Source organism: Panthera tigris, chromosome C1, assembly GCF_018350195.1.
Source record: "Panthera tigris isolate Pti1 chromosome C1, P.tigris_Pti1_mat1.1, whole genome shotgun sequence".
Taxonomy (NCBI): Eukaryota; Metazoa; Chordata; class Mammalia; order Carnivora; family Felidae; genus Panthera; species Panthera tigris.
The window spans coordinates 12651290-12677328 of NC_056667.1; the positions used below are offsets into that span (position 1 = coordinate 12651290).

The 26039-nt window shown below is 50.0% G+C and overlaps 1 protein-coding gene across 1 annotated transcript in view; it reads left to right on the forward strand.

The window, feature by feature from the left end:
- ACTL8 (actin like 8) overlaps positions 1-20895 on the forward strand; it is a 59950-nt gene extending 39055 nt beyond the window's left edge. The window contains exons 2-3 of the mRNA XM_042997420.1: positions 17295-17670; positions 19633-20895. Of these exons, the coding sequence (XP_042853354.1) occupies positions 17323-17670; positions 19633-20385 (1101 nt within the window). The 5' untranslated portion in view covers positions 17295-17322 and the 3' untranslated portion in view covers positions 20386-20895. The remainder of the gene's footprint in view (positions 1-17294; positions 17671-19632) is intronic.
- Positions 20896-26039: the final 5144 nt, after the last annotated feature.

A 26039-nucleotide genomic window follows, 5' to 3' on the forward strand; every position in this document is an offset into this window, starting at 1 on the left:
CAGCTTCAGGAATGGTTTGATCCAGAAGTGTATGACGTTGCCCGCTGGCCCCATTTCTCTGGGACGTTCTCGGCTCTGCCCTTCTCCCCAGGCCCACTTTATCCTCAGGCGGTCGCGTAAAGGACTGTGGGAGTTTCGGATCTGACACGTGCATGCAAAACAGCAGAAAATGGTTCATGGGGGCGGCCCTCTGCGATGAGAGAGAAAAATGTTCTTTCCCAGAAGCCCTGAGTTAGTGTCTCCTCGTCATTGGCTTACATCAGGTCATTTGTCCTTCCCTAAATCAGTCACTGTGGCCAGGGGGTTGGGACACAGCCCTGGGCTGAGGGTTAAGTACAGGGTGGGGCCAAAGCCAGGTACAGGGGCTGTTGACTGGATGGGGTGAGGCCGTGGTGGCTGCCCCTGTTGATTGTGGCCACCTCCTAACTGGCCTTCTTGCTTCTGCCTGTGCCCGCCCCCCATCCTTAGTCTAGCGCCAGTGGGGTTCTCCTAACGTGGGGGGTGGGGAGCACGACCCCTCTCATCCTGCTCAGAAACCTTCAGGGGCAACACCTTCCTTTATGGTTTCCTGCCCAGGCCCTACATGCTCTGCACTCCGTGCTCCCCACTGCTGTCCTCCTCCCCACTGGAAACCGCCCCACACGCCCGGGTCTCTCCCTTCCAGCCACGCTGTGTCCCCTCCCACCTCGGGGCCTTTACCCCTCTCTTCCCCAGATACTGGCATGCTTTGTGTCCCCATGTCCTCAGGTCTTGGTCAAGAGCTCCTCCTTGGAGAGGCTTTTTCTGATCAGCCTGTTTAAAATAGGAATTTCTTCCCGTATACGTACCCCCGTCCCTTGCTTTATTTTTCCTTGTAGCCAATATTTTATAAAACAAATCTGTTTCCTGCCTCCCTCTGGCACATACACACACACCAAGGGCAGCTCCGTGGCCTTCTTTCCTTGTCCGCTGCTCCATTGCAGGGCCCCGCACAGTGCCTGGTATACAGTAGGCGCTCGATAATTTGTCAGAGGTTGTAGCTCTAACCCCGCCCTCTCCTGCTACCAGCCCAGTGAGCGCTCCGCTCTCACGTGCCGGCCTTGTCCAAGGACCAGGGCAGGAGGCCCCAAGGATGAGAGGTCACCTGCCCCAATGATCTATGACACGTGGCCTGGACATCGGTGTCTGCTCTGATCCTGGGGGGGCAGCTGGGCACCTGGGGAAAGGCGTTGCTTCCCCCCACCTTCTCACCGTAGGCTGCCAGGATCTTATTAGCCCTGTTTACACGGCCAGGATGTCGAGCGATTAATTTTTAATGGCTTGGTTTATTGCATGTTTGAATGGTTTATTGAGTAATTCCCACATTTAAGTGATTAATTCCCCAGAGTTCAGAACGACTGGTTAGTTTTACATTAATCAGGGTTTCTGAATGCCAAGAGACAATCAATCAATCCTCCCTGCCAGGGAGAGTAATGTTAGAATACCTCAAGGTACAATGGAGTTAAGAAAAGGAGTAATTAAAACCCTGTCTTCTCCTCATGCAAATTTGATGTCTCTCTCTGTCTCTGTCTCTCTCCATTCTGCCTCCCCTGTCCCAGCCTCAGTGAAGGGACTCCCTGAACCCAGTTACTCCTTGGAAGGATCCACTCCACCCTGCCCTTGGACTTCCTCTAAAGAGGTTCAGCCCATCTGCCTCCGGGAGGCGGGGTCTGCTCAGCTCCCTGCCCCTGGCAGGGGGAGTCTGGAGCCATTGATGGTCCCCGGCTTCTGTCCCCCAGCTTGGTCTCTGATTTGCAGAGAAGCTGAGAGCCATGTCTGGCCTCATGATAAAATGTCTGGTTTCACCTGGTAGCCCGGCAGGTGGATCTCCCCACGGGAGGCAAGGGCAGGGTGCTTGGAGTGGGCGCTTTGCCTCTGGGCCCTACCATGGGTCCCCCGTGGCCTGGTCAGCCACAAACAGGAAAGAAACGTGAGCTGCTTTTGCGTCTGTATGAGTTCCTTATGGCTCCTATGACAAATGACCACAAACTTCATGTTTAATACAAGACAGATTTATTAACTTACGGTTCTGGACGCCCGAAGCGTGAAGTGAGTCTCAGGGGCTGAAATCAAGCTGTTGGCAGGGCTGTGTTCCTCGTGGAGGCCCTAAGGAAGGACCCATCTCCTTGCCTTTCCCCGCGTCTAGAGGCCGCCTGCACTCCCGGGCTCGCGGCCCCGTCCTCCCCAGCAGTGTTGCTGCCTCTCCAGATCTTTCTCTGACTCTGACCTTCTTCCTCTCTCCTCCACATTGAAAGGACCCTTGTGATTCCCTTGGGCTTGGCTGGATAATCCGGGGTACGTGCCCAGATCAGATGATGAGCAGCCCAAATCCCACCCGTAACCTTAATGCCCCTTCGCCACATAAGCTGACATGTCTGTAGGTCAGGGGAGCGGGACAGGGACGTCTTTGTGCTGTGCCGACCGTAGGGAGCATCGGGAGGCTGAGAGCAGCGTGGCTGTCTGGTTCGAGGCATGAACTCTGCAGCCAGAGACTCTGGGATCATGCCCTAGTTCAGTGCTCAACGGCTGTGGGAACTTGGTAGGTTTTCTACCTGTGCCTCCGTTTCCTTAGATAAACACCCGAGGACAGTGCTGGTGGCCAGCCCACAGGGTGGCTGTGCTCACGAGATGGGGAGTGAAGCTCCCGCATGGCACAGGGATCTTGGGATGTATGCTCAGGGTGAGCGGCAGTCAAGTGCCCGTCTCCGAACGCGGGGGTGTAAAGCCGGGGTGACGCTGCCCACGTCACCTGGTTCCTCAGGAGCCAGTGACAGTGGGGATGAAGACGCCGAGTTCCTTGCAAAATGTTTCCAACCAAATGCAATAATGGGCACAGGCCCCAGAGGGAGCCTTGATGGACAAACCCTGGAGGGCTCTCGTGCACACATAGCGTGCCGACCCCGCAGGAGCAAAGACCCCCAGGTAGACAGGTAGCAGTAAGAGGCTCCATCAACTAACGGGAGCTAACGTGTGATGGTTCTGTGCCGTGCCCTTGAGGCGATATCGCCCGTCCTTGGAGCATCCGTGAAAGGTAGTTTTGTTCTCATCTGAAAACGAAGGCTTAGTGAACTGGTTAGCCTGAGGCCACATGGTTAGTCGGGGCGGCGCTTACCTTGGGCTCTGGAAACCGCAGGCATGGATTTGAATCCCGAGCGCCCTGTGGACTGGGTGTCTTGGAGCCTATGCCTTCCTTCACGTCTGTCAACTATAATCACTGTATCCATACACTGGAGATGGGTCAATGCCCTTGTCATTGGCTTCTTGTGCAGGTTAAATGAGATCATATGGGGGAAGTGCCTTGCCCGGTGCCTGGCACATAGTAAGCCCCGGCAGGTGTTCTGGGTTGTGGTAGTCTGTGGAGGAGGGAGCTCCCCAGTGAAGGTTGTCTGATGCTAGAAGCTTTCTGGAGTAAAGCCTTGGTTTTGGATCTTCAAGGCTGGAGACGTTTCAGGGAAGGGAATTTCAGACAGAGAAGAGATGTGAAATGGGTAAACTTCTCAAGAAGCAGATACCACCCCCTGGCTCTCGCCCCAGGTGCACGGATGGGGAGGAGAGCGAGAGGTGAGGCCAGCCAGGGGGCTAGAGACTGGTGCCTTCCAGCAGAGTTCACACCCTCTCTTGTCGGCAGTGGGAGCTGGTGGAGGGTTTCGACCAGGGAAGTTACCAGAGGCTAATGGAGGAAACCAATGTTTTAGGGATACGGAAGCGGAGTCCGCATGGAACCATCATGTTGCCAGCATGCCAATGTGTTTTAAAAACTGTAATCATTCGGGGCACCTGGGTGGCTCAGTCGGTTGAGCGTCCCACTTCGGCTCAGGTCATGATCTCATGGTTCACGAGTTCGAGCCCCACATCAGGCTCGCTGCTCTCAGCCTGTCAGCACAGAGCCCACTTCGGATCCTCTGTCCTCCTCTCTCTCTGTGCCTCCCCCGCTTGCACGCTTCCATAAATAAATACATATTAAAAAAAGAACGGTATTCATTCAACACAAGTTGATTTAACAAAAACATGCCAGCCATTTGGTGGGGCCATGGAAGCAAAAGACAAAAACTTGTCCGCCTTAGAGCCTGCACTCTGGTGGCACTTGCAAGACAGACAACAAGCCAGAAGACATACAACGTGTGTACTTGGATAGGGGCTGCGGGACTCGTAAAGGTCACTGCTGTGGTGACGGCTGGGAGCAGAGCGAGTGGACAGGGGAGGGCTTCTCCGACGGGGCAACCCTTGAGCTCAGACTTGCCTGACGAGAAGCACCTGTTTCCAGAAGAGCTGACACAGGTGTTCCAGACGGAAGGTAAAGGGAATCCAAGGCTCTTGGGGAGGACAGCGTAGGCTATGGCCCGGGGACAGAAGGACCAGAAAAAGGCTGGAGGCCTGTGCTCTGTGGGAGAGGGTAGAATATAGTATTGGAAAAGCAGGCAAAAGCTTCATAATACAGAGTCCAGAATTAACTGCCGTTTGTTCTGATTTGGTTCAACTTTTTTCTCCACTGGATTATTCCCATCAGCACAAAACCTTAACATATTATTTCTAATCTATTAAAAAAAAAAAAAGCCCTCCAAGCCTCCTGGGGCCCCATATCCCTCCATATCTATTGTTGTATTTCTTTGCTTGCTTTCATAGCAGAACTCATCAAAATCGTCTATACTTGCCGTCTCTGATTTCTGTTCTCCCAGCCTTTATTTTCCTGAAAGCTTTTAATTTTAAGAAGCGTTCATATTTCGAGAAGGTGTGAGAACAGTTCAATGCACTCTCAAAAACCCTTCACCTATATGCACTAGCCATTATCTTCTGACCACATTTGCTTTGAGGCTGCTTCTATATACACACGCTGTTTTTTTTTTTTTCCTCCCATCTACTTGAAAGTAAATTGCATGACATTTTACCTTAAATACTTCTTCATGTATCTCTTTAAAATCAAGGATATTCTCCTTCGAAACCACAATATAGTGATTGAATGCAGGAGATTTAACATTGAAGATACAACCCATATTCAAATATCACCACCAATAGTTCCCAAAGTGTTCTTTTTAAAAATTCACTTAAAAGATTTGCATGCGGTTAAGATTTATCCTTTCTGATGGGTGCTTCTAAATTTTGACAGATGCATGCAGACAAGTAACCGAGATATAATCCAATTCTACCGCCCCCGCCACCAAATTCCTCCGGGCTCCTATGCAGTGTAACCCTTTCTACCAGCCCCGCACTCTTGGCGATCACTGGTCAGTTCTCGGTGTTTACGGTTTCTGCCTTTTTGCAGAATGTCCTAGAAATTCAAACTTACAGATTTCTTTGCAGGACCCAGAAATTCTGCCTTCTTGCACGTCGCACACTGATTTTTTTTTAACGTTTATTTATTTATTTTTGAGACAGAGAGAGACAGAGCATGAGCGGGGGAGGGTCAGAGAGAGGGAGACACAGATTCTGAAACAGGCTCCAGGCTCTGAGCTGAGCTGTCAGCACAGAGCCTGATGTGGGGCTCGAACTCACGGACCACGAGATCATGACCTGAGCCGAAGTCGGCCGCTTAACCGACTGAGCCACCCAGGTGCCCCTTTTGCACACTGATTTTTGCAGTCATCCGTACTATTGTACGTATCCATAGTTTCTCCTTTTTACCGCTGACTGGTTCACCAGTTGGATGGACCTACCATTTATTATTCATTGCTCAGTTGGAGAACATTTAGGTTGTTTCCAGGTTTGGGTAATTTACACTGGTGTAAAAGGCTTTTGTGTGAACATAAAATTTGGTTTCTCTTAAGAATAGGGTTGCTGAGGGGCGCCTGGGTGGCTTGGTCGGTTAAGCGTACGACTTCAGCTCAGGTCATGATCTCACGGTCCGTGAGTTCGAGCCCCGCGTCGGGCTCTGTGCTGACAGTTCAGAGCCTGGAGCCTGCTTTGGAATTTGTGACTCCTTCTCTCTCTGCCCCTCCCCCGCTCATGCTCTGTCTCTCTCTGTCTCAAAAATAAATAAACGTTAAAAAAAATTAAAAAAAAAAAAAAGAATAGGGTTGCTGGAGTGGCACCTGGGTGGCTCAGTCGGTTAAGCATCCGACTCGGGCTCAGGTCATGATCTCGAGGTCTGTGAGTTCGAGCCCCAGGTCAGGCTCTGTGCTGACAGCTCAGAGCCTGGAGCCTGCTTCGGATTCTGTGTCTCCCTCTCTCTCTGCCTCTCCCCCGCTCACACTCTGTTTCTCTCTTGCTCTCTCTCAAAATAATAAATAAACACTTAAAAAAAACTAAAAAAAAAAAAAGAATAGGGTTGCTGGGTTGACTGGTAGATGGGTGTTTAACTCTGTGCAAAACTTCCAAGCTATTTTCCTGATTGAATCTTTTTATAGTCCCACCAGCAGTGTATGAGAATTTCAGTTCTTCAAATCCTTGCCAGTAGTTGGGATTGTTCTTTTTCAAAAAAAATTTAGCCTTTCTAGAATGTATATAGTAGCATCATTGTGGTTTTGCTTTGCATTTCCCTAATGACTTAGGATGTTTGGCATCTTTTTGTGTGCTTCTAACGTTTATTTATTTTTGAGACAGAGAGAGACAGAGCATGAACGGGGGAGGGTCAGAGAGAGGGAGACACAGAATCTGAAACGGGCTCCAGGCTCTGAGCTGTCAGCACAGAGCCCGACGCGGGGCTCGAACTCACGAACCGCGAGATCGTGACCCGAGCCGAAGTCGGCAGCTTAACCGACTGAGCCCCCCAGGCGCCCCTTTCTGTGTGCTTCTATATCATCCATACGGCTTCTGTGATGAAGTGTCCGAATGTTTGCCCCTTTTTCAAACGTTCATTTTTAAAAAATTACTGATTTTTGATAGTTCTTTATATATTCTGGATGTAAGTCCTACATCAGAAATGTGATTTGCAGATATTGTCCACCAGTCCTGTGGCTAATGTTTTTCATTCCCATAGTCGTGTCTTTTAAAGAGCAGAGCTTTTAAATCTTGATAAATCTAAAATCTTTCCTTTCATGGGTTGCACTGGTGGTGTGGTATCTAAGGGCATCAAGATGTTCCTAGATAAGGTCACGAGATTTTCTCTTACGGTTTCTTTTACAAGCCTTATAGTTTGGGGTTTTGTAATTGCAGTTTGCATGATCTATTTCAAGTTAATTTTTTTTGTGTTAGAGATGAGGAATGGGTGAGGTTATTTTTTTTTCCCCCAGAGAGAGGTTTAATTTGTTTCCAGCATTGTTTGTTGGAAAGACCATCTTTTGTCCCTGCAATGTCCTACCTGTCACCTTTGTCCAAATCACTGGCTGTATTTGTTGGAGTCTGGACTACGCGGTATCTCTCTCTATTTATTTAGGTTTTCTTGGGTTTCTTCCATCAGTGTTTGTAGTTTTCGGCATATTTCATGACACATTTTGTTAGATTTATGCCAAAGTCTTTTACGGTTTTTGATGATATTATGAATGGCACTGTTTTTAAAATTTTGATTTCTAGCTGTTCATTGCTAGTACATAAAATAGAATGATTTTTAAAACATGGAATTGAGTGATGTGATTTGGCTAAGCTCATTTATTAGTTGTGGGATCTTTTTTTTTGTAGGTTCTTTGGGATTTCCTACATAGATAATTATGTCTTCTGGGGTGCCTGGGTAGCTCAGTCGGTTGAGCATCCAACTTCATCTCAGGGTCTCAGGGTCCATGAGTTCGAGCCCCGCGTCAGGCTCTGTGCTGACGGCTCGGAGCCTGGAGCCTGCTTTGGATTCTGGGTCTCCCTCTCTCTCTGCCCTTCTCCCGCTCACGCTCTGACTCTCTCTCTCAAAAATAAGTAGGCATTAAAAAAATTTAAAAAAAAAGATAATTATGTCTTCGGTAAATAGGCGAGTTTTCTTTCTTCCTTTGCAATTTCTATGCCTTTTCTTTCTTTTTCTTGCCTTATTGACCTGGGTAGGCCTTCTGGTTCATTGTTGATTAGGAGCAGTGAGAGGTGACGTCCTTACTGTTCCTGATCTTAGGGGGGAAAGTTCCAGGCTTTCACCATTATCTGTTGGTTCTTTGTAGATGCCCCTTATCAGGTTAAGGAAATTCGCTTCTAGTCCTTGCTGTTGAAACTTTTTGTTGTGAATGCACATTGGATTTTAGCCAATGAAATAGTCAAGTGGTCTTTCTTCTTTATCTGTTACTAGGTCGAATTCTGTTGACTTTAAAATATTGAGCCAGCTTTCCATTTCTGAGATACACCCCATTTAGCTGAGGTGGCTTATCCTCTTTGTATATTGCTGGGTTTGCTAACATTTCACCGAGAATGCTTTTGTATCTACATTCACGAGGGACTTGGGTTGGTAGTTGTTGGGTTTTCTTGTAATATTTTTGATTTGGGTATCAAATCAAAACAAGTTGGGATGCGTTCCCTCCTCCTCTGCTTCCTGGAAGAGACTGTGCACAACTATCTTTGCTTCTTCCTGCAGAGTTCAGTAAAATTTACCGGTGAAGCCAGTGGGACTGTCATCTTCTTTGTTGGAAGGTTTTTAAACTAAAAATTCATCTCTTTCATTGTCATGGGGCTATTCAGCTTATATAGTACTTTTTGAGTGAAACCTGGCAGCTTCTATCTTTGAAGGAATTTGTTCATTTCACCTACGTTGTCAAATTGATAGGCAGAAAGCTGTTCGTAATATTTTCTTTTCATGTCTGCGTTTCAAGGAATGTCCCCTCATTCCTGATATCAACCCTCTGTGTCTTTCTGCCCCTCCCCCCACCCTTGGTCTGACTAGCGGTTTATTAATTTATTGATCTTTTCAAAGGATCAGCTTTTGGTTTTCTTGAGTTTTCTCTCTTGGTTTCCTGTTTTCAATTTCCGTGATCTTACTCATCACTTCCACCCTCTGCTTGCTTTGGGGTTAAGGCATGCTTTCTTTTCTGGTTTCCTGAGGTGGAAGGCTAGATTATTGACTCGAAAGCTTTCTTCTTTTTCTAATATGAATACTGAAAGTTATAAATTCCCTCTGAGCACTACTTTACCTGCATCCCACCCATTTTGATAGGTTATAATTTTATTTTCATTCATTTCAAAATAGTTTCTATTTCTTTTTTCTTTGGCCCATGAGTTCTCTAGACTCATACTGTTTAATTTCCAGTTGTTTGAGGATTTTCCCATATCATTCTGCTTTTGACTTCTAGCTTAATTCCTTTAGGATAAGAGAATGTGATTTCTGTGATTTCAATTCTACATCTGTGAACGTTTGTTTTGTGGCTCATAAGGTGGCTTATCTTGGTGAGTGTCCCACGTGCTTTTGAAAAGAATGTGCGTTCTGCTTTTGTTTAATGGAATGCTTTATAAACGTCAGTTGGAAAATGAGCAAAGATGTGAAAATCCTCAACAGCCAGCTTGGCTTGTCTACTTTTTCTCTCAGTTACTGGGAAAGGGATCGAAGCCTCCAGGTTGAATGGTGGATTTTTCTATTTCTCTTTATGCGTCTTTTAGTCTTTGCTTAAAGAGTTTGAGTACCTGTTCGATGCACATATGTTTAGGGTTATGATGACATTTTGGTGAGCTAACCTTTTACCACTATGCAACATCTGTCTTTGTTCCCGGTGATAGTCTTTGTTCAGAAGCCAACTTGGTCTGATACTAGGGTAGCTGTTGCTGCTTTCATTTGATTTGTTCTTACGTGGTTTTATCTCTTTCTATCCTTTTACTTGGAACCAATCTTTATCATTGTATTTAAAGTGGATTTCTTGGAGACAGTCTATAGTTAGGTCTTTTTGTTGTTGTTATTCCAAACTGAAAGTCTCTGTCTTGTAATTGGCATGGCTTGGGACATTTTATTTTAGTGTAATTGTTGATACGGTTGGATATAGGGCTACTGCTTTTGTCTCCCCACCCTGCTCTGTGCTTCCATTTCTCTGTTCTGTCTTTCCTGCCATGTTTTAGATTATGTGAATGTTTTTTAGTATTCTATTTTACTTTATCTATTGGATTTTGGGGCTTATTTCTTTGTATTATTATTATTATTATTACTATTATTATTATTATTTTGCTTGCCCTTGGGATTGCCACATATATGCCTAGCCTTCAATGTTCTAATTAGAGTCAATATTTAACACTTCACATAGCGTGTAAAACTTGCAACCACAAAGGTCCCTTCCCCCACCTCATAGGGGTTACATGTATGACATCTGCCGACACTGGAAACCCCAGCACACGTTGTTACAATTTTTTGCTTTCAATGGCTCTACCGATTTTTAAGAGGAAGACATTATTGTCCAACTACTTACCAAATCTGCTGTCCTTCCTTCACTCTGGGGGTTCCAGATTCTGGCATCATTTTCCTTCAACCTGAAGAGCTTTCATTAACATTTCTTAAAGAATTGTTCCTGGGGGTGAATGTTCTTTGTTTTCCTTCAACTAAGAATGTCTTATTTTGTCTTCATTCCTGAAGGATACTCTTGGTGGGTATAGAATTCTGGGTTGACATTTCTTTCTGATGAGAAGTCTGCAGTCAGCCTAATTGTCGTTCCCCCATCTATATAATGCTTTTCCTTTTTCTCTAGAGGCTTTCAGCATTGAGCAAGAGAAAACCTTGGTATTCAGCGGTTGCCTACACTGTTGTCTACACGTGTTTTTTTATTTATTTATTTATTAAAATTTTTTTTTAACGTTTATTTATTTTTGAGAGAGAGAGAGAGAAAGACAGAGTGCGAGCAGGGGAGGAGGAGAGAGAGAGGAAGACACAGTATCCGAAGCAGGCTGCAGGCTCTGAGCTGTCAGCACAGAGCCTGATGCGGGGCTTGAACTCACGAACGGTGAGATCATGACCTGAGCCAAAGTCGGATGCTCAACTAACTGAGCCCCCCAGGCGCCCCCACACATGTTTTACTTTTTAACGGATTCTCTTCAGGATGTGCTGAGCTTCCTGAATTGGCAGATTTATGTCATTCACCAAATTTGGGAAATTTTTAGCCATTATTACTTCAAATATTTTTTATTAAAAAAATTTTTTTAATGTTCATTTATTTTTGAAAGAGAGACAGAGAGAGAATCTGAACTGTCTCCTGACAGGCTCTGAACTGTCAGGACAGAGCCCAACGTGGGGCTCGAACTCATGAACTGTGAGATCATGACCTGAGCTGAAGTCAGACGCTTAACTGACAGAGCCACCCAGGTACTCGGCTTCAAATATTTTTTACTGTGGGACTTCAGTGACATGAATTTTAGACTTTTTTATATAGTCCCATGGGTCTCTGAAGCTTTTTTTTTTTTATTATTTCTTTCCTGTTTTTCAGTTTGGAAAACTTCTATTGATACCATTTTTATTTATTTTTTGAGAGAGAGAGAGAGTGCATGCCAGTGGGGAGGGGCAGAGAGAGAGGGGGGGAGAGAGGGAATCCCAAGCAGGCTTTGTGTTGTCAGCACAGAGCCTGATACAGGCCTTGAACTCACGAATCCTGGGATCATGACCCAAGCTGAAATCAAGAGTCGGTTGGTTGCTTAACCGACTGAGCCACCCAGGCGCCCCTCTATTGCTATCTTAATTTCTCTTATTCATTGCTCTGACACCTTTATTCTACTGCTGCACAGATTTTTTTTTCCTTTTGTCAAATTCCAGCTATTATGCATACCTCTTGCTTCTTTTTATAGTATCTACTTCTCGCTGAAAACACGTGTCTGTCCATTGACTTCCAGCCTGTCTACCTTGACGTCCATTGTAACAGCTGCTCGGATGTCTTCAGGAATATTCCAGCATCCGGGTCAGCTCAGGGTTGGCATGGGCATGTTTTCCCCGAAGGAGCGGTCAGTTACATTTTCCCGATTCTTTGCGTGTTGAGTAATTTTGATTTCTGTGTGGGGTGTCCTGAATGTCATGCCGTGAAACCCTGTGTTCTGTGAAACTCCCCTGGAGATCGGCTTGCTTTCTTGGTTCTGTTTTAGCGGCCCACACACATCCAGCGCCCAGGTGGGCTCGGACCATCCGGGGGGCAGTGGTTCCAATGTCGGGTCGGCTCGTAGGGCCTTCCCTCTGCTGCTTTGGGTCAATCCCTCACATGCACAGGCAAGCCTGGGCTCTGACCCAGTTCTTAACACAGAACGAGGGGATCCCTCCTCTGCTGTCTTCTTTCCACATTCTCTGACTTACAGAGGCCCCCTTTCCTGATCTTCTGGCCAGAAAGACAGGTTTTCTCTTGGTCTTACTTGTCAGTGACCCACTCCTGAAGCCCTGCCGGGAACCTGCCTCAGAGAAAAGGGAAATAGAACGGCCGAGAACCTCACCTCCAAGTTTTCATTCTTCTTTCATCTGCCGCTTTGGCTTTTCTTTCGCTTTTTGCATCTTATCCGATGTTGTTAGTTACATTCAGTGGCAGGCGGGGCTGTGCTGGGCTTCCTCCATCCCGACCGGTAACGGAAGCCTGCGAAAATCTTTATGGTAATGTTTTTCTGTGACCCAGGATCAGAAAACGTACATCGTGTGGGTGACTCTGTCCTAACATTTCTTTTCTTGCGGACTCCGCTGATGTTTTTGCCACCCCAGAGCCAGTTTTGTAGACCCCGTCTCCTACCCCTCAGGCTTTCCTCCATTGGTGACGTTCCAATGAGATGCTTTAAGCCAAGGCTACCGGTGGCTTCTGTGTGGCTTAAATTCCACAGATTTTCCCTTGGTCTTCATCTAGTTTCTCTCTTCTCGAGATACTTTCTCTGCTTGGCCTCTGAGACGCCCCGCCAGCCCCTCGGCCATTCCTTCTTATCCTCTTTGCTGGTTGCTTCTCAATGCCCAGCTCCCAGACCTTAAATTACCCACAGGCGTCGGGCTTGATCTACCTCGAGGCTCTTCGTGAGTTCACCCATCCCCAAAACTGGCAATTTCATCCACTCAGTAAGTTCCAATTATATCTCCAGCTCAGACATCTGCAGACTCTGCCGCCAGACATCGTCACACGTGCCCAGCAGGCATCACAAACTGTTCGCACATCCAACATAAACTTCCCGACTCCCTCCCTGCCCCAGACCTGCTCCTCCTACTGTCGTCTCCATCTCAGTGAGTGGGTACTTCATTCTTGTGGCTTTCCAGGCCCCAGATCTTGATGTCTTCCTTTATCCTTCTCCCGGTCCCACACTCCACCGTAACGGCCTTTCCTAAACCCATCCAGGGGCCGACCACTTCCCACCCTCGTCACTGCTGCTTCCATTGTGCAGGCTACCTACCATCACCTGTCACCACCTTTCCATCCCCTGCTTCTATCTCTGCGGTCCCTTGTTCATATCAGCCCAAAGGATGTATGGACATCTTGAGTCAGATCATGTCCTTCCTGTGCTCATCCCCCTCCAGTGGTTTCCCACGTCTCTAAACAAACAAAGGCCTGCAAGGCCCACCCAAGACCTTCAGCACCCTTCCCTCTGCCCGCTACATCCCCACCATCCTGGCATCCCGGCTGTTCCTAGAACACATCCATCAGTTTCTTCCTCAGGGCCTTTGCACCTGCTGTTCCTTCGGCTTAGATGCTTTTCCAGGTAATCACATGCCTTATTCTCTCACTTCAGTCCTCTGCTCAAATGTCAGCTGATGGAGAGGCCTTTTCTGGCTGCCCCACTGAGAACAACACCACACCTCTGTGTTCCTTATTCTCCGTGTCCCTCTTACCAGATTTTACTTTTTTTAAAGAAATTTTTACATTTGTTTATTTTAGAGAGACAGAGCACAAATGGGGGGAGGGGCAGAGAGAGAGGGAAACACAGAATCTGAAGCAGGCTCCAGGCTCTGAGCTGCCAGCACAGACGGGGCTCGAACTCACAAACTGTGAGATTGTGACCTGAGCCAAAGTCGGATGCTTAACCGACTGAGCCACCCAGGCACCCCTACTTTTCTTCATTGTACTAATCGCCTACCCCCCCACCCCCCGCCCCCGGCATGATATATCTGGTCTGGTGCTGACTGACAGTCTTTCTCAGTAGGGTGGAAGGACCAGGAGGGCAGGAGCCACTCAGTCTACGAGAGTTCTTGGTACATAGAGGGTGCTCGGTAGGAGCTTGTGGAGTAAATGACTGTAAAAATGCTTTTGAGTATGTAGGTTTCATGTCTGTCTACTTCCTTTCTGTGTTCTAGTCCGGGAGAGGAATGGCCCACTGCCTCCCCCGCCTTCTGCTCCCAGGCCAGGTCACTTGGGCCACCGGCCTGGAGTCCCCTCCCCCCTGCCAGCCTCCTGACGCACAACCACAGTGGGGTCGCATGATTCCGAACGCCCAGGCCAGGGAAGCGTTCGCCAGTTACCCTGCTCTTGTGATGCGGGGAACCCGGGGGCAGAGCTCTTTTCCCGGAATGCCATCCGGGCCCACTGCTCTCCATCACCGGGTGATGCAGTGTGAGGAAATCCGTCACTCAGCCTGGCAGCACGCCAGGGAGGAGGCCGACACCTTGGCCCCATCTCTCTTCTCCTTTTTACCCCATCTGATGTCAGAGCGATTTCAAAGCGGTGAAGCCTAGTCACTGCCCTGAGGTTGGCGGTGCAGGGGAGCCGCTGGCCGGGGCCAGGCGGTGGCTGCCGTGCTCCCTAGTCGCGGGCCACCCAGAACTGAAGCAGAGCATATAGCTGGTGGAATACCAGCCCCAGAAATAACCTTCGGGCCCAGCTGCCTTCCTGGATGTCTGTCTTACAGGAAACACCCACGTGCATTTGAGACACCATGTCTGCAGTCTGTGCAACAATTCATATTCTGCGAGGTGATTTCACGCGCTTTCATTTGTCCTCACGCCCACTGGGTTTTCCTTTAAAGTTTATTTATTTTGAGAGAGAGAGAGAGCGAGCACGAGCAGGGGAGGAGCGGAGAAAGGGGGAGACAGAGAATCCCAAGCAGGCTCCACACCGCCAGCTCCGAGCCCGACGTGGGGCTTGAACGCACGAACTGGGAGATCATGACCTGAGCCGAAACCAAGAGCCGGATGCTGAACCGACTGAGCCACCCAGGCGCCCCTAACATTTTTTACTTAGAGTAACAGTCACCCCTTTCAGCGTATAGGTGCATGAGTTGCCCAACACATCCGGTGATACTCACCCTCAACCCGGATATCGCATGGTTCCGTCATCACCCCAAATCCTTCCATGACCCCTCATGGGCAACCGCCCCCCCCTTCCCTCCACCTCCAGCTGCTGGCAGCCACGGATCTGTTTTCTGTCCTTATAATTTGCCTTTCCCAGAATTGTCACGGGATTCGAATCATACAGTCATTGCCTTTTGAGTCTGGCTTCCTTCCCTCGGTGCACTTGAGATTTCTTCTGTGTGACTATGCGTACCAGTCATTCGGTGCTGAGTATTAGTCCGCTGGATGGAGATTTGTCTATCCATTCCCCATCCGAGGGATCTTGAGGCAGTCGCTGGGGTTTTGGTCGTTATGAATAGAGCAACTATTGACGTGAGCATCAGGTGAACATATGTTTTCGTTTCCTTGGGAGAAAACCTAGGAATGGGGATCCTAGGGATGGCGGGGGTGTATTTCGCTTTAGAGGAGAAACTGCCAGACTGTTTTCTAAATTGCGTTTCCTCCAGCCGTGCTCGAGGGCACCGGTCCTCCACCTCCTCACCAGAGCCGGGTCTGGTCAGCCTCTAACCTTGGCCGTTCCCTTAGCCACGCGGTGCTGCTTTTAATTTTCATGTTTCTGGTGATTCATGATGCCCAGCGCCTTTTCATATGGCTCCTTGCCATCCGTGTATCTTCTTTTGTGACATGTTGAGATCTTTTGGCCCCTTGAAAACTTGGATTGTTTTTCTTACGCCGAATTTTGTGAGTTCTTTGTATGCTCTTGGATGCAAGCGACTTATCAGACGTACGATTTGCAAATCCTTTCTCCCAGTCCGCGGCTTGTCTTTTTGTACCCTTCATGGTGTCTTTCTTTCTTTCTTTTTTTTTTTCACGGTGTCTTTCAAAGTGCAAATTTCTTAAATTTTGACAAAGTCCAGTGTATCAGTTCATTCTTCTAAGGGCCAGGCTGATGATGTTCCATCTAAGAAAATTTTGCTGTATCTGAGGTCACAGTGATTTTCGCCTCTGTTTCTTTGGGTAGTTTTAGTATGGCTTTAGGTTTTCCACGTAGATCTGTGACCCATTTTGAGTTAGTTTTTTATAAGGTGTGAGGTATGGATTAAGGTTCATTTTTGTTGGCGTGTGGACATCCAGTCGTTCCCTACCGTTTCTCGTAAAGACTGTTCCTCCTCCCTTTCGTTGTTTTTGCACCTTGCCAAACACCAGTTCTCCTTCTTTGCAAAGATCTATGTCTGGACTCCTCATTCTGTCTCAGGCACCTCTGTCACTAGCCTTTCACCAATGCCGCATCGTGTTGGCTGCTGGACTTTTGCAGTAAGTCTGGAAATCACATAGTGAGTCCACCTACCTTTCCAGCATGGCGTTTATTATTCCCCCCACTTTACGGGTGTTGGAACTGTCCATGATCATGCTTAGCCAACCTGCTGACAGCCTGGCCTCCCTTATGTAGTAACTCAGCTGCCTGGCTCCTACTCAAAACCCACTTCTCGTGCCTAGCCTGATGCTCAGAGTGTGGCCTTTGGGATCTGCTCTGGGTACAGGTGTCAGCCCTGCTTCTCGGTTGTGTGGCCCTGGGAAAGTAATTTTAAGCCCTCCGTGCCTCAGTATCCCCACCTGTAGAATGGGTGCAACCGTGCTACCTGCCTTACAGGTGGGTATGAACATGGAATGATTGCCAGCTCAAGCCATTGGAAGCCTGCTGCTGTTTGATCATTTTTGGCAGGCACGAATGGCAGTTTTACATCGTTCAACCTCACCGGCAAACTCCCTCCTAGAGCTAGACAGAGGGCGTGTACCCCGGAAAGGCGGCTTTGCCGGTGGCCACTGTCACTGTCGTTACCCCTGCTCATGATGCTGTCGCTAGTATGCTATTATCCCGGATGGCGGTGGCCCCTGAGGCTGACGTCCCTGAGTCCTTGAATCGGGCAGCCAACCACCACTGAGAGCTTCTGGGGGCAAAGCTTCTCACCAAGGCTTCCAAGAATAACACGGCCCGACCTCTACTCCCGTGGAGTGAAAGCGTGCCCCTGGTGTAACAGAGTGTGCAAAGCACAACGGGAGAAGTTGGTGGGAAGGAGGGCGTGGCAGGACTTCCCAGGCGGGGCCTTGTAGGATGATTAGGAGTTTGGGGCTGGAGGAACATTGCAGGCACAGCCTGCGTAAAGGCTTGGAAGGGGAGGCCGGCAGGCTTTAGGGGAGCCTGAGGTTTGACTCTGGGGTGGAGAGTGGGAAGCAGCCCACCGTGGCCTGGAATGGGTTCACAAGTAACTTCCCTCCCTGTCTTTTCCTTCCACAGTCAAGTTCCCAAGATCCCTGCCTTCGCCATGGCCGCGAGAACCATTATCATCGACCACGGGTCTGGCTTTCTGAAGGCTGGCTTGTCTGGGTGGAACGAGCCCCAGATGGTCTTCCCGAGCATCGTGAACTACATCCCGTGCAGGGAGAACCCCGGCCCCAGCTATGCCCGAAGGCGTGTGAGTCTGGGCATCGACATTTGCCATCCTGATACCTTCAGCTACCCCATCCAGCGTGGCCGCGTCCTCAACTGGGAAGGCGTGGAGCACATCTGGTCATTTGTCCTGGAGAAACATAGGCGGGAGCATGAGGACTCCCCCGTGATGGTCACAGAGTGCCCTCTGAGGGAGCCCGCGGACCGACAGAAGACCCTGGAGGTAAGGCCTGGCACTTTGTGTTTGGACATGAGGAGGGTCGGGAGCTCCGTTTTCTAAAGAATCTGCCCCATCGCTGTCTCCTGAGTACCTACTGTGTGCCTGGCACCTGTTCTAGGCAAGATGGGGTTCACGGAGTTTCTTCCAACAGACGGGGACATGGCAGTGGAAATAGTCTATGAAGATGGGGAGACGCTGGGTACTTTGTTCATGGATTCCGAAATGTTCAGAGATCATGTTCCATCCTTGGGGAAGACTTGACCTTGAATAAGTTACCCACTAAGAATTCCGGAGAGTGATCACTGCTAGAAACAAAATGAAATGGGGTGATAGCTGGCTGGTGGGGAGAGGGTGATTAGGGAGGGTTTCTCTGAGGAGGTGATTTCAGTCACCAGGGAGGATGGGAAGAGGGAGGCAGGAAGGTGAAGTCCCAGGGGTTGCGTCTTGTAGGCCCGAGCCTGTGGGTGGGGAGGGCTTTGATTTTACCCTAAGTCAAGTCTTGGCAAACTACAGCCAGTGGGCCAAAGTGGCCCACCATCTGTTGTTATAAATAAAGTTTTATTGGAACATAGCTATGTTCACCCATTTACATATCGTCCTTGGCTACTTTCATACCACAGAGCTGAGTAGTTGTGGCAGAGACTGTATATATAGCATGAAAAGGCTAAAAGACCTACTTATTGTAGGTTTGCTAGATAAAATGCATGTCTGAGCTGAATTTCAGATAAGCAACAGATAATACTTTAGTATAAGCGTGTCCCAAGTAGTGCATGGGACATACGTACACGAAAACATTGTTGTTTGTCTGAGAGTCAAATTTAATTGGGCAGCCTGTATTTTTGTTTGCTAAATTTGGCAACCCCGGCTGTCTAGCTTTTATAGGAAATGCTTGCCAACCCCCGCTCTAAATAGATCGGAAGCTCCTAGAGAGTTCTAAGTGGGACTCATATTTCATTTCCCATTCGAAAAAGAGGGCCTTGGCTTCCATTTGGGAAATGGATGGTGGCGGGACAGTATTCTGAGTCCGGGGATGGGGCAGCCCCCTCCCCCTGAGTGGGGGAGATGGGCCCGCTGGGGCAGGAAGTGGTGGCTGTGTGGCCAAAGGCCACGGGAGCCCCCACTGGTGCCACCTTTCTGTGTGTGTAGGGTCAGAAACATGGGGCTGCAGTCCGAACTGGGCAATTAGGGGGGCGGTGGGAGGGGGGTGCTCTGTAAAGATCTAGGGGGTGATGGGTGGGGGAGAAAATCAGCCTAGGGATTTTGCCAAACCCTAAATGTCAGAATCCCAGTTTTGCCTCCATGTGTGGAAAAAAAAAAAAAAAAGGCTTCACTTACCAGGAGGTGAGTGGATTTATCTCCCTCCCTTCTTCCCTCCTTCCTTCCTTCCCTCGCTTCCTTCTTTCCTTCCTTCCTCCCTCCCTTCCCCCTCCCCTTCCTTCCCCCCCTCCCCTTCCTCCCCCCCCCCTTTTCTGGAGGCAGTGGTGGATATCCTGCACTTGCTTCTTGTCTGATGTCTTCTTCCCTCTTCTAAAGAGATGGTCCAGGCGGCAGATCTGCCCTTGGCTGTAGCCCCCCTGGGTCCACCGCTGCTCACCGAGCCAAGCACCTCAGCACCGTTTCTGACACGCAGCTGACCGCCCTTCCCACCCCTCCACCCAAACGGGTCTTTCTGAATGTGGTCGTCAAACTCCCCAGGGCAAATCCGACTCCGAATCCCTGTAGAGCCTCCCTGGTTTCCACAGCATGAGCTCCCGGGGGGGCCCTGTGCCCCACCTCCTCTGGGCACCGCCCCCCCCCCCCCCCCAGCCGCCTGCCTCCATCCCTTGGGGACACAGGTCTGCACCGGCTTCCATTCTGAGAGCTGGGCACGTGGCTCAGTCTTGGGGAAGACGGAGCTGGATGGGGACCTTTTGTTCCGGGGGGGGGGGGGGGGAATAACCCAGCGTCTCTCCTCCCTTCTTGCAGATTATGTTTGAGTTACTGGATGTGCCGTCCGTACTCCTGGCCGACCAGCTGGAGATGTCCCTGTACGCCTCGGGCCTCCTGACCGGCGTGGTGGTCGATTCCGGCTACGGCCTGACCCGCGTGCAGCCCTTCCATCTCGGCCGCCCCTTGCAGCCCGGCGGCAAGACGCTGGAGTTCGCGGGCCAGGATCTGGCGGCCTACCTCTTCAAGAGCCTCTTTAAGGAGGATTGCAATCGCCACAACCTGTTTCAGCTGGAAACGGTGGCCACCACGCAGATGAGCAAGTGCTATGTGCCGCAGAACCTGGGGGAGGCGCTCGACTTCCGCCAGAGCCTGCCGAGCGGCTCGGACGACGGCAACGCCTACCAGCTCCCCGACGGCACCCGCGTGGAGCTGACCCCCATGCAGCGGCTGGCCCCCGAGATGTTCTTCAGCCCCCAGGTGTTCGACCTGCAAGGGCCCGGCATCTCCCAGGCCGTGGTGGATGCCATCCTGGCCTGCGAGGCCTCCATGCACCCGCTGCTCACCTCCCACGTGATGGCCTGCGGGGGCAACACCCTGTACCCCGGCTTCACCAAGCGCCTGTACAAGGAGCTGATGACAGGTCATTTCTCCTCCTCCAAGGCCACCATGTGGGTGGGTTCCAACAGAAACTTCAGCGTCTGGCTGGGAGCGTCCGTCGTGGCCCATCTGTCTACCTACAGGTCCGAGTGGATGACCAAGGAGGAGTATGAGGAGAGTCTCAGGCTGTGACCTGTGGGCCCCTGGGTCCCGCCCTTCCCCGCCCCGCCCGTGGGTTAGAGGGGATTAATTTCAGTGACGGGGGCCTGGGCAGGGGTGGGGTCAGCTGGTTTTGGAATTCCGAGTTCATGAGGGTTGGTTTTTTTTTTTTTTTTTTTAGGTACTAGGGTTTTATCTTGTTTCAAGAGTGAGGTCCAGCCCATAGGAGGACAGGGTGTCGACCCTGGAAGCCTTCCGGAGGCAGTGTCTCCAGGGGGTGGTCTGTCATTTGGAGGGGAGTGATCACTTACCGTCTCCATCGTAGCCACTTAATTTTTCGCTGGCATCTCCCTTGGGCTGTCCTGCTCTCAGTTCAGTAGGTTTTAACTGGGGCGAGCGAGATGGGACCTTGGGCTGGGGTCCCAGATGGGGTGGGATGGGAGAGGTGAAGTTTCTAGTCTTACTCATTCTTTCTGGCCAGGAAGAAATTGCTACAGGTGAGCCAAAGGGCCCTCCCTCCATGGCCAGGGTTTTGTTTTATATGCAAATAAACTTCTTTGGAACCAGAGCTGGCTTCTGTCATGCGTGGCGGCAGGATGGACGGTCTCTGGGGAAGACGCAGGGAGCGGGAGTCCATGAGGACCCAGGTGGGGCCGGGGCAGCCTCTAGGGACCCGCCGAGTGGGATGTCAGGGGCCTGGAGCCTCTCGTTCTTTCTCTGCCACGTTCCCTCCCTTATCCCAGATGTCCCGAAATTCTGTTAAAGTTTGAGTTTCTACTCATGTAATATTTATTTCATACACGTTAGAGGACCTACTATGTGCTAGGCACTGGGGACCACGGAGGGATAGATGCCGGGTTTTCTGGCTTCAAGGAGATTGCGATCTATCGGGGGGACGGAGGCAGTAATTGAGGAACTCTGTTTGAGGTGACGGAGACTGAAATAATCAAATGTAACAAGGTCATGTGATCTGGGGGGAGGAGGATGCCTACTTTCCATGGGGCAGACTGAGAGAGACTGCTGGGGACCGTGGGAGACCGCCCCTCCACTTTCCCAGCACCCCACCCCCACCCTGCAGTTAGGTAGGGTCATGTGACCATGCCACAGGCTCTGGCCAGTTCAGTGTGTGCCTGACCCTTAAAATCGCTCCATCAGCCTGCAGGATGCAGAGGATCCGATGGGGGAAGGGGGCCGAATGACTAAGACCCCCCTTCCCCAAGCCCCACCCAACCCCGCTACACTGCCCTGGGACATGAGGAAAAATCGACCACCTTCAGCCACTGAGATTTGGGGCTTGTTTTGTCACAGCAGCTGTTCTGCTCACCCTGACTCATAGAACTTACTATTTATGTAACAAATACTTTTTTCTCGGGGCACCTGGGTGGCTCAGTCGGTTAAGCGTCCAACTCTTGACTTCGGCTCAGGTCATGATCGCATGGTTCACGGGTTTGAAGCCCCGCATCGGGCTCCACGCTGACAGGGCAGAGCCTGCTTGGGATTCTCTCTCCCTCTCCCTCTGCCCCTCCCCTACTTGCATGTGCACGCACGCGCACTCTCTCTCAAAATAAATTTGAACATATTTTTTTCTGCTGAGTGGCAAGCGTGGTGTTCAGATCCAGCCTGGGTTCTCAACCACTGTGTCATATGGCTCCTTGTGAACAGGGCTCTTGGTTCCCTAATGTGAATAGAGTCACAGGTGCAGTGGGTGGGGGACTAGAGCTCAAGGAATCTCGAGGCTTCAGGGCCGGGAGGAGGAATTTGAAGGCCAGAGTCCAACTCACCTTGTGTCGACACATGAACCATATTGTCTCAGACACAGCTTTGTCCCCAACCCTGAGACGTCAGTGGTCCCCAGGAGGAGAAGTGGGACCTTTAGTAGAACAGCTCAGAACCAGCCCGGCCGAGGCCCCGGGGACTTGGGATCTGATTAGAATTACAGGCTGGCTCTGTCATTAGCTAAGCTACCTTGGGCAAGTTGCTTAACCTCTCTGGAGCTGCCAGGTGTAAAACAGGGAATAATACTTCCTCGCCTCAGAGATTTGGGGTGGAGGATGAGCTAAAATGAAGGGAGAGAGGTCTCTTGGAAAACTAGAAAGTGCTATGGAATTAAAGGTGACTTGGCATTTTATAATTTGATATCGTCTTCCCATTCATCGGGACTGTGAACAACAATAGTAGCCACTGTGCCTTAGAAATGGAGTCGCATTCAATCCCCACGTGCACACTGTGAGGTGAGTGACATCTGTCCCCATTTACACGTAGGTAAACTGAAGCTTAGTGATGTGATGCTCTTGCTCAAGTTGACCCTCAAGCTCAGGCCAATATGGGATTGTCAGAGTTAGGAATGGATTCAGCATTTCGAGAACACTGAGACTAAAAGTGGCTGAAACGCAGTGGGGTTGATTTGTCTCTATTGACTGCAAATAGGCAGTCCTGGGGAAGAGTGGTATATCCTCAAGGATGCTGTCTCTCGATTGTTCCGCTTTTAGTGATTTGCCTCATGGTCACAAAATGACTGCAGCAGCTCCAGGCATCACATCTCTATTCCCCGTGGGAAAAGGAAGGATGAAAGGAGTGTGCCATCCGAGTCCGTCTCTTTATATTCTTCTGTTTATGACCCACACCATCTGTCCCTTGGCAGAGGAGGGATTTGAACCTAGGTCCATCCGTACTAAAGCCCATGTGGTTACTCACAGTGCCAGACTGCCATCCCAGTTTTCTGGACCCTGTCAGACCTCATTGGCCTGAGAAATGAAAATGTGTGATTTTTTTCAGGCTCGAGTGAAAGCTGCTTTGGGGTGGCAATCAAGTGTTGACATAGTAAGTGGTAATCTTTGTGCTCCAAACTGGCTTATTTGTGGGCTTCTGAGCTTTAAAAGGCAGAAGCGGAGGGGGGAGACTCAGAAACGAGGATGAGGGAGACGAGGAAGCTGGAGAAGAGATGGGCAAGGGGTATTTTTTTTTTCCTCCTTATTTAGCTCTGGGCAACTGTCATCAGGACTTTTTCTCATTTTATTCTGAATGTAACATTTAACCTTTCTGTTCAAGCATCAAATCTGGCTGCCTGGTGTATAATTACGAACTTTTCTTCGCTTTCTCTCCCCCCTCCCCCACCCCGAAAGCTTTTAAAACTCCCTCGCTGGGTACCATCTTTCTCCTCCGACTCTCCAATTAAATTAAAAATAGCAGCTCCGTGGGGCTGTGCAGGGCCATCAACCTAACGCACAACTGCTGGCATGCCAGGCCTGGCGGGGCGGCAAGTGGTGCCCAGAAGATGCCTGCCGGCTCCGGCATGGCCTGGCAGCTGCTCAGAGCTGGGGGTAGCTTATCCTCCGCGAGGGGTCTGGGGCTGCCTGCCAGGGGCAACCAGGTGCAGGGGGGTGGGAGGCAGGGTCTCGGCAGCTGGGGAAGGGGGTGCTGGGCGTGGCTGGTGGAGGGGGCAACCGGAAGGGCCCCAAGGGGGGCTGTTCCCAGCCGTGAGGGTTCTGTCCTGCCAGTTTCTGCTTCCAAAGCTGGGGCTTGGCACCCTTGTGTTAGGGTGTGGGTGGGGTGTGGAAGGCCAAGTTCCCCGCCATAACCCCGCTCGGAGCTCTAGGGTTTGCTGATGTGGAGAATAAAGTTAACACTGGTGTCCTCCTGGCTGTAGAAGAGACTTTGATTGCCCCTCCCACCTCTACGTCCCCTTCAGAGAAACAGATGGCGAAATGGACAAGGGCTCAGACTCTGAAGCCAGACTGTCTGGACCGGCATCCTTGCTGTGCTGCTTTCTGGCTCTGTTGCCTTGGGGGAGGTTAGTTGGCCTCCTGTGCCTCAGCTTTCTCATCTGTAAAATGGACCTGGTGGAGATGCCTACCTCAGGTGGTTTTGGTGATTATCGTATGGGTTTGATGAGTTAACATAATAAGACACTGAGCAGGTCCCAGACACATAAGGGTTAGCTATTATTATCATAATTTTTATTATAGATGTGATTAGTTCTATACACACCAGCCTCTGTTAACCAAGTCCTTAAGCAAAAACCTGGCTCTTCTGTTTATTTACTCATTTTTTTAAATGTTTATTTATTTTTGAGAGAGAGAGAGAGACTGAGTGTGAGTAGGGGAGGGGCAAAGAGAGAGAGGGAGACACAGAATCCCCAACAGGCTCCAGGCTCTGAGCTGTCAGCACGGAACCCGACGCAGGGCTCGAACCCACAGACCGCGAGACCATGACCTGAGTCCAAGTCGGCCACTTAACCGACTGAGCCACCCAGGCGCCCCTCTTCTGTTTATTTTTACTTCCTCACAGGCAGGTAGGTGCTGGTGACACAAAATGGATAAAACATCATAAGGGGCTAGCTTACTTTCCAGGGGGAAGTGTTGCAGGGTAACTTCTTGTCTGATTCATGGAGCAGAGTCCCATTCTGTACACAGAAATATCATAGGGATGGGGAGCGACTGATGGCTACAGGGAGAGGTGGTCAGCCAGAGGATCTTCCGTAGGAAGTGATTCCTGAGATAACTCTGGCCTGAGGAGCAGGACTCAGCACGCGCTGCTCCTTTTGTTTGGAATACTTGTCCCTGCTACCAGCCCCACGGCTGTCTTTGACAACCTGGTATGGGGGATTAAACCGACGGGGCGCTTAGAATGGCTGGAGAATGAAAGCGGTGGGGAGGGGGACAAAAGAAGATGGAGATAGGGAGGGCCAGCTCTTGAAGGACATGGAGTATTGCATGAAGGAGTGAAGACTTCGGAATTGTGAGCAGAATCATGACGTCGCTTGAAGAAATGGAGCTCTGGGCATAGCTTGGAGAACGGTCTAGAGAGAGACCAGACAAGAACGATAACACAAATCAGGAAAGCGTGCATTCAGACTCTAGGCGAAATGTGCCGCGTCATCCGGGACCCTGCTCTGCTCTGATGCCTTAGACTGGGGAATTTGGTATTGGTGGTACTTAGAGTTGCACTGGGTTTGAGGGACCAGCAGATCTTTGGTCCTGTCATCCGGTAGCTGTCTGGTAGTTGTCAGTTTTAGGGGATCTGAGCCTGGCGCCCGGAGTGTGGGACAAGGGAAGAGCAGTCTCCAAGGTGAGAGGGGAGATGTATTCGTATGGAGGGCAAGAGAATGCCCTGCCCCAGCTGGGAGTCTGGGCTTGGCTCCAGTGTTCTCCTTTCAGCAATGCAAATGCTGGACAGCTCCTGGGCTTTTCACTTCCCACAATCCCGGAGCCAATCCCTGCTGAGCAAGGAGGAAGCCCCGCCTGGGAGACTGGAGAGAGCTCAGGTTTGGGAATCAGACACTTGGGCTTGAATCTCTGTTTCCTACTGCATGCTGTGTTGCCTGGGGCAAAGAACTGCCCCTCTCTGGTTCTATTGCCTCATCTGTAAAGAGATGATGATTATAGTGCCCTAGCTCACAGAGCTGATATGGGGCTTAAAGTCATTTATCCATTCAGTGACTATTTATTAGACACCTACCCTGGGCTGAACCCTTTTCTTAAGATCTGCTAAACTGGAGAATGTTTATAAAGTGGTTTAGCACAGCGCCCGGCACGTAGTAGGTGCTCAGCAAAGGTTAAGTTTCTCCCCAGTCACTGGTCTGCCAACAAAAAGCCAGGATTAAAGACTCCAGGGGCAGTCAACCACACAGAGGCATCACAAAGAACGCCCTGAAGCTCCAGCAAGCTGCTAACAGAGATTCCTTTTCA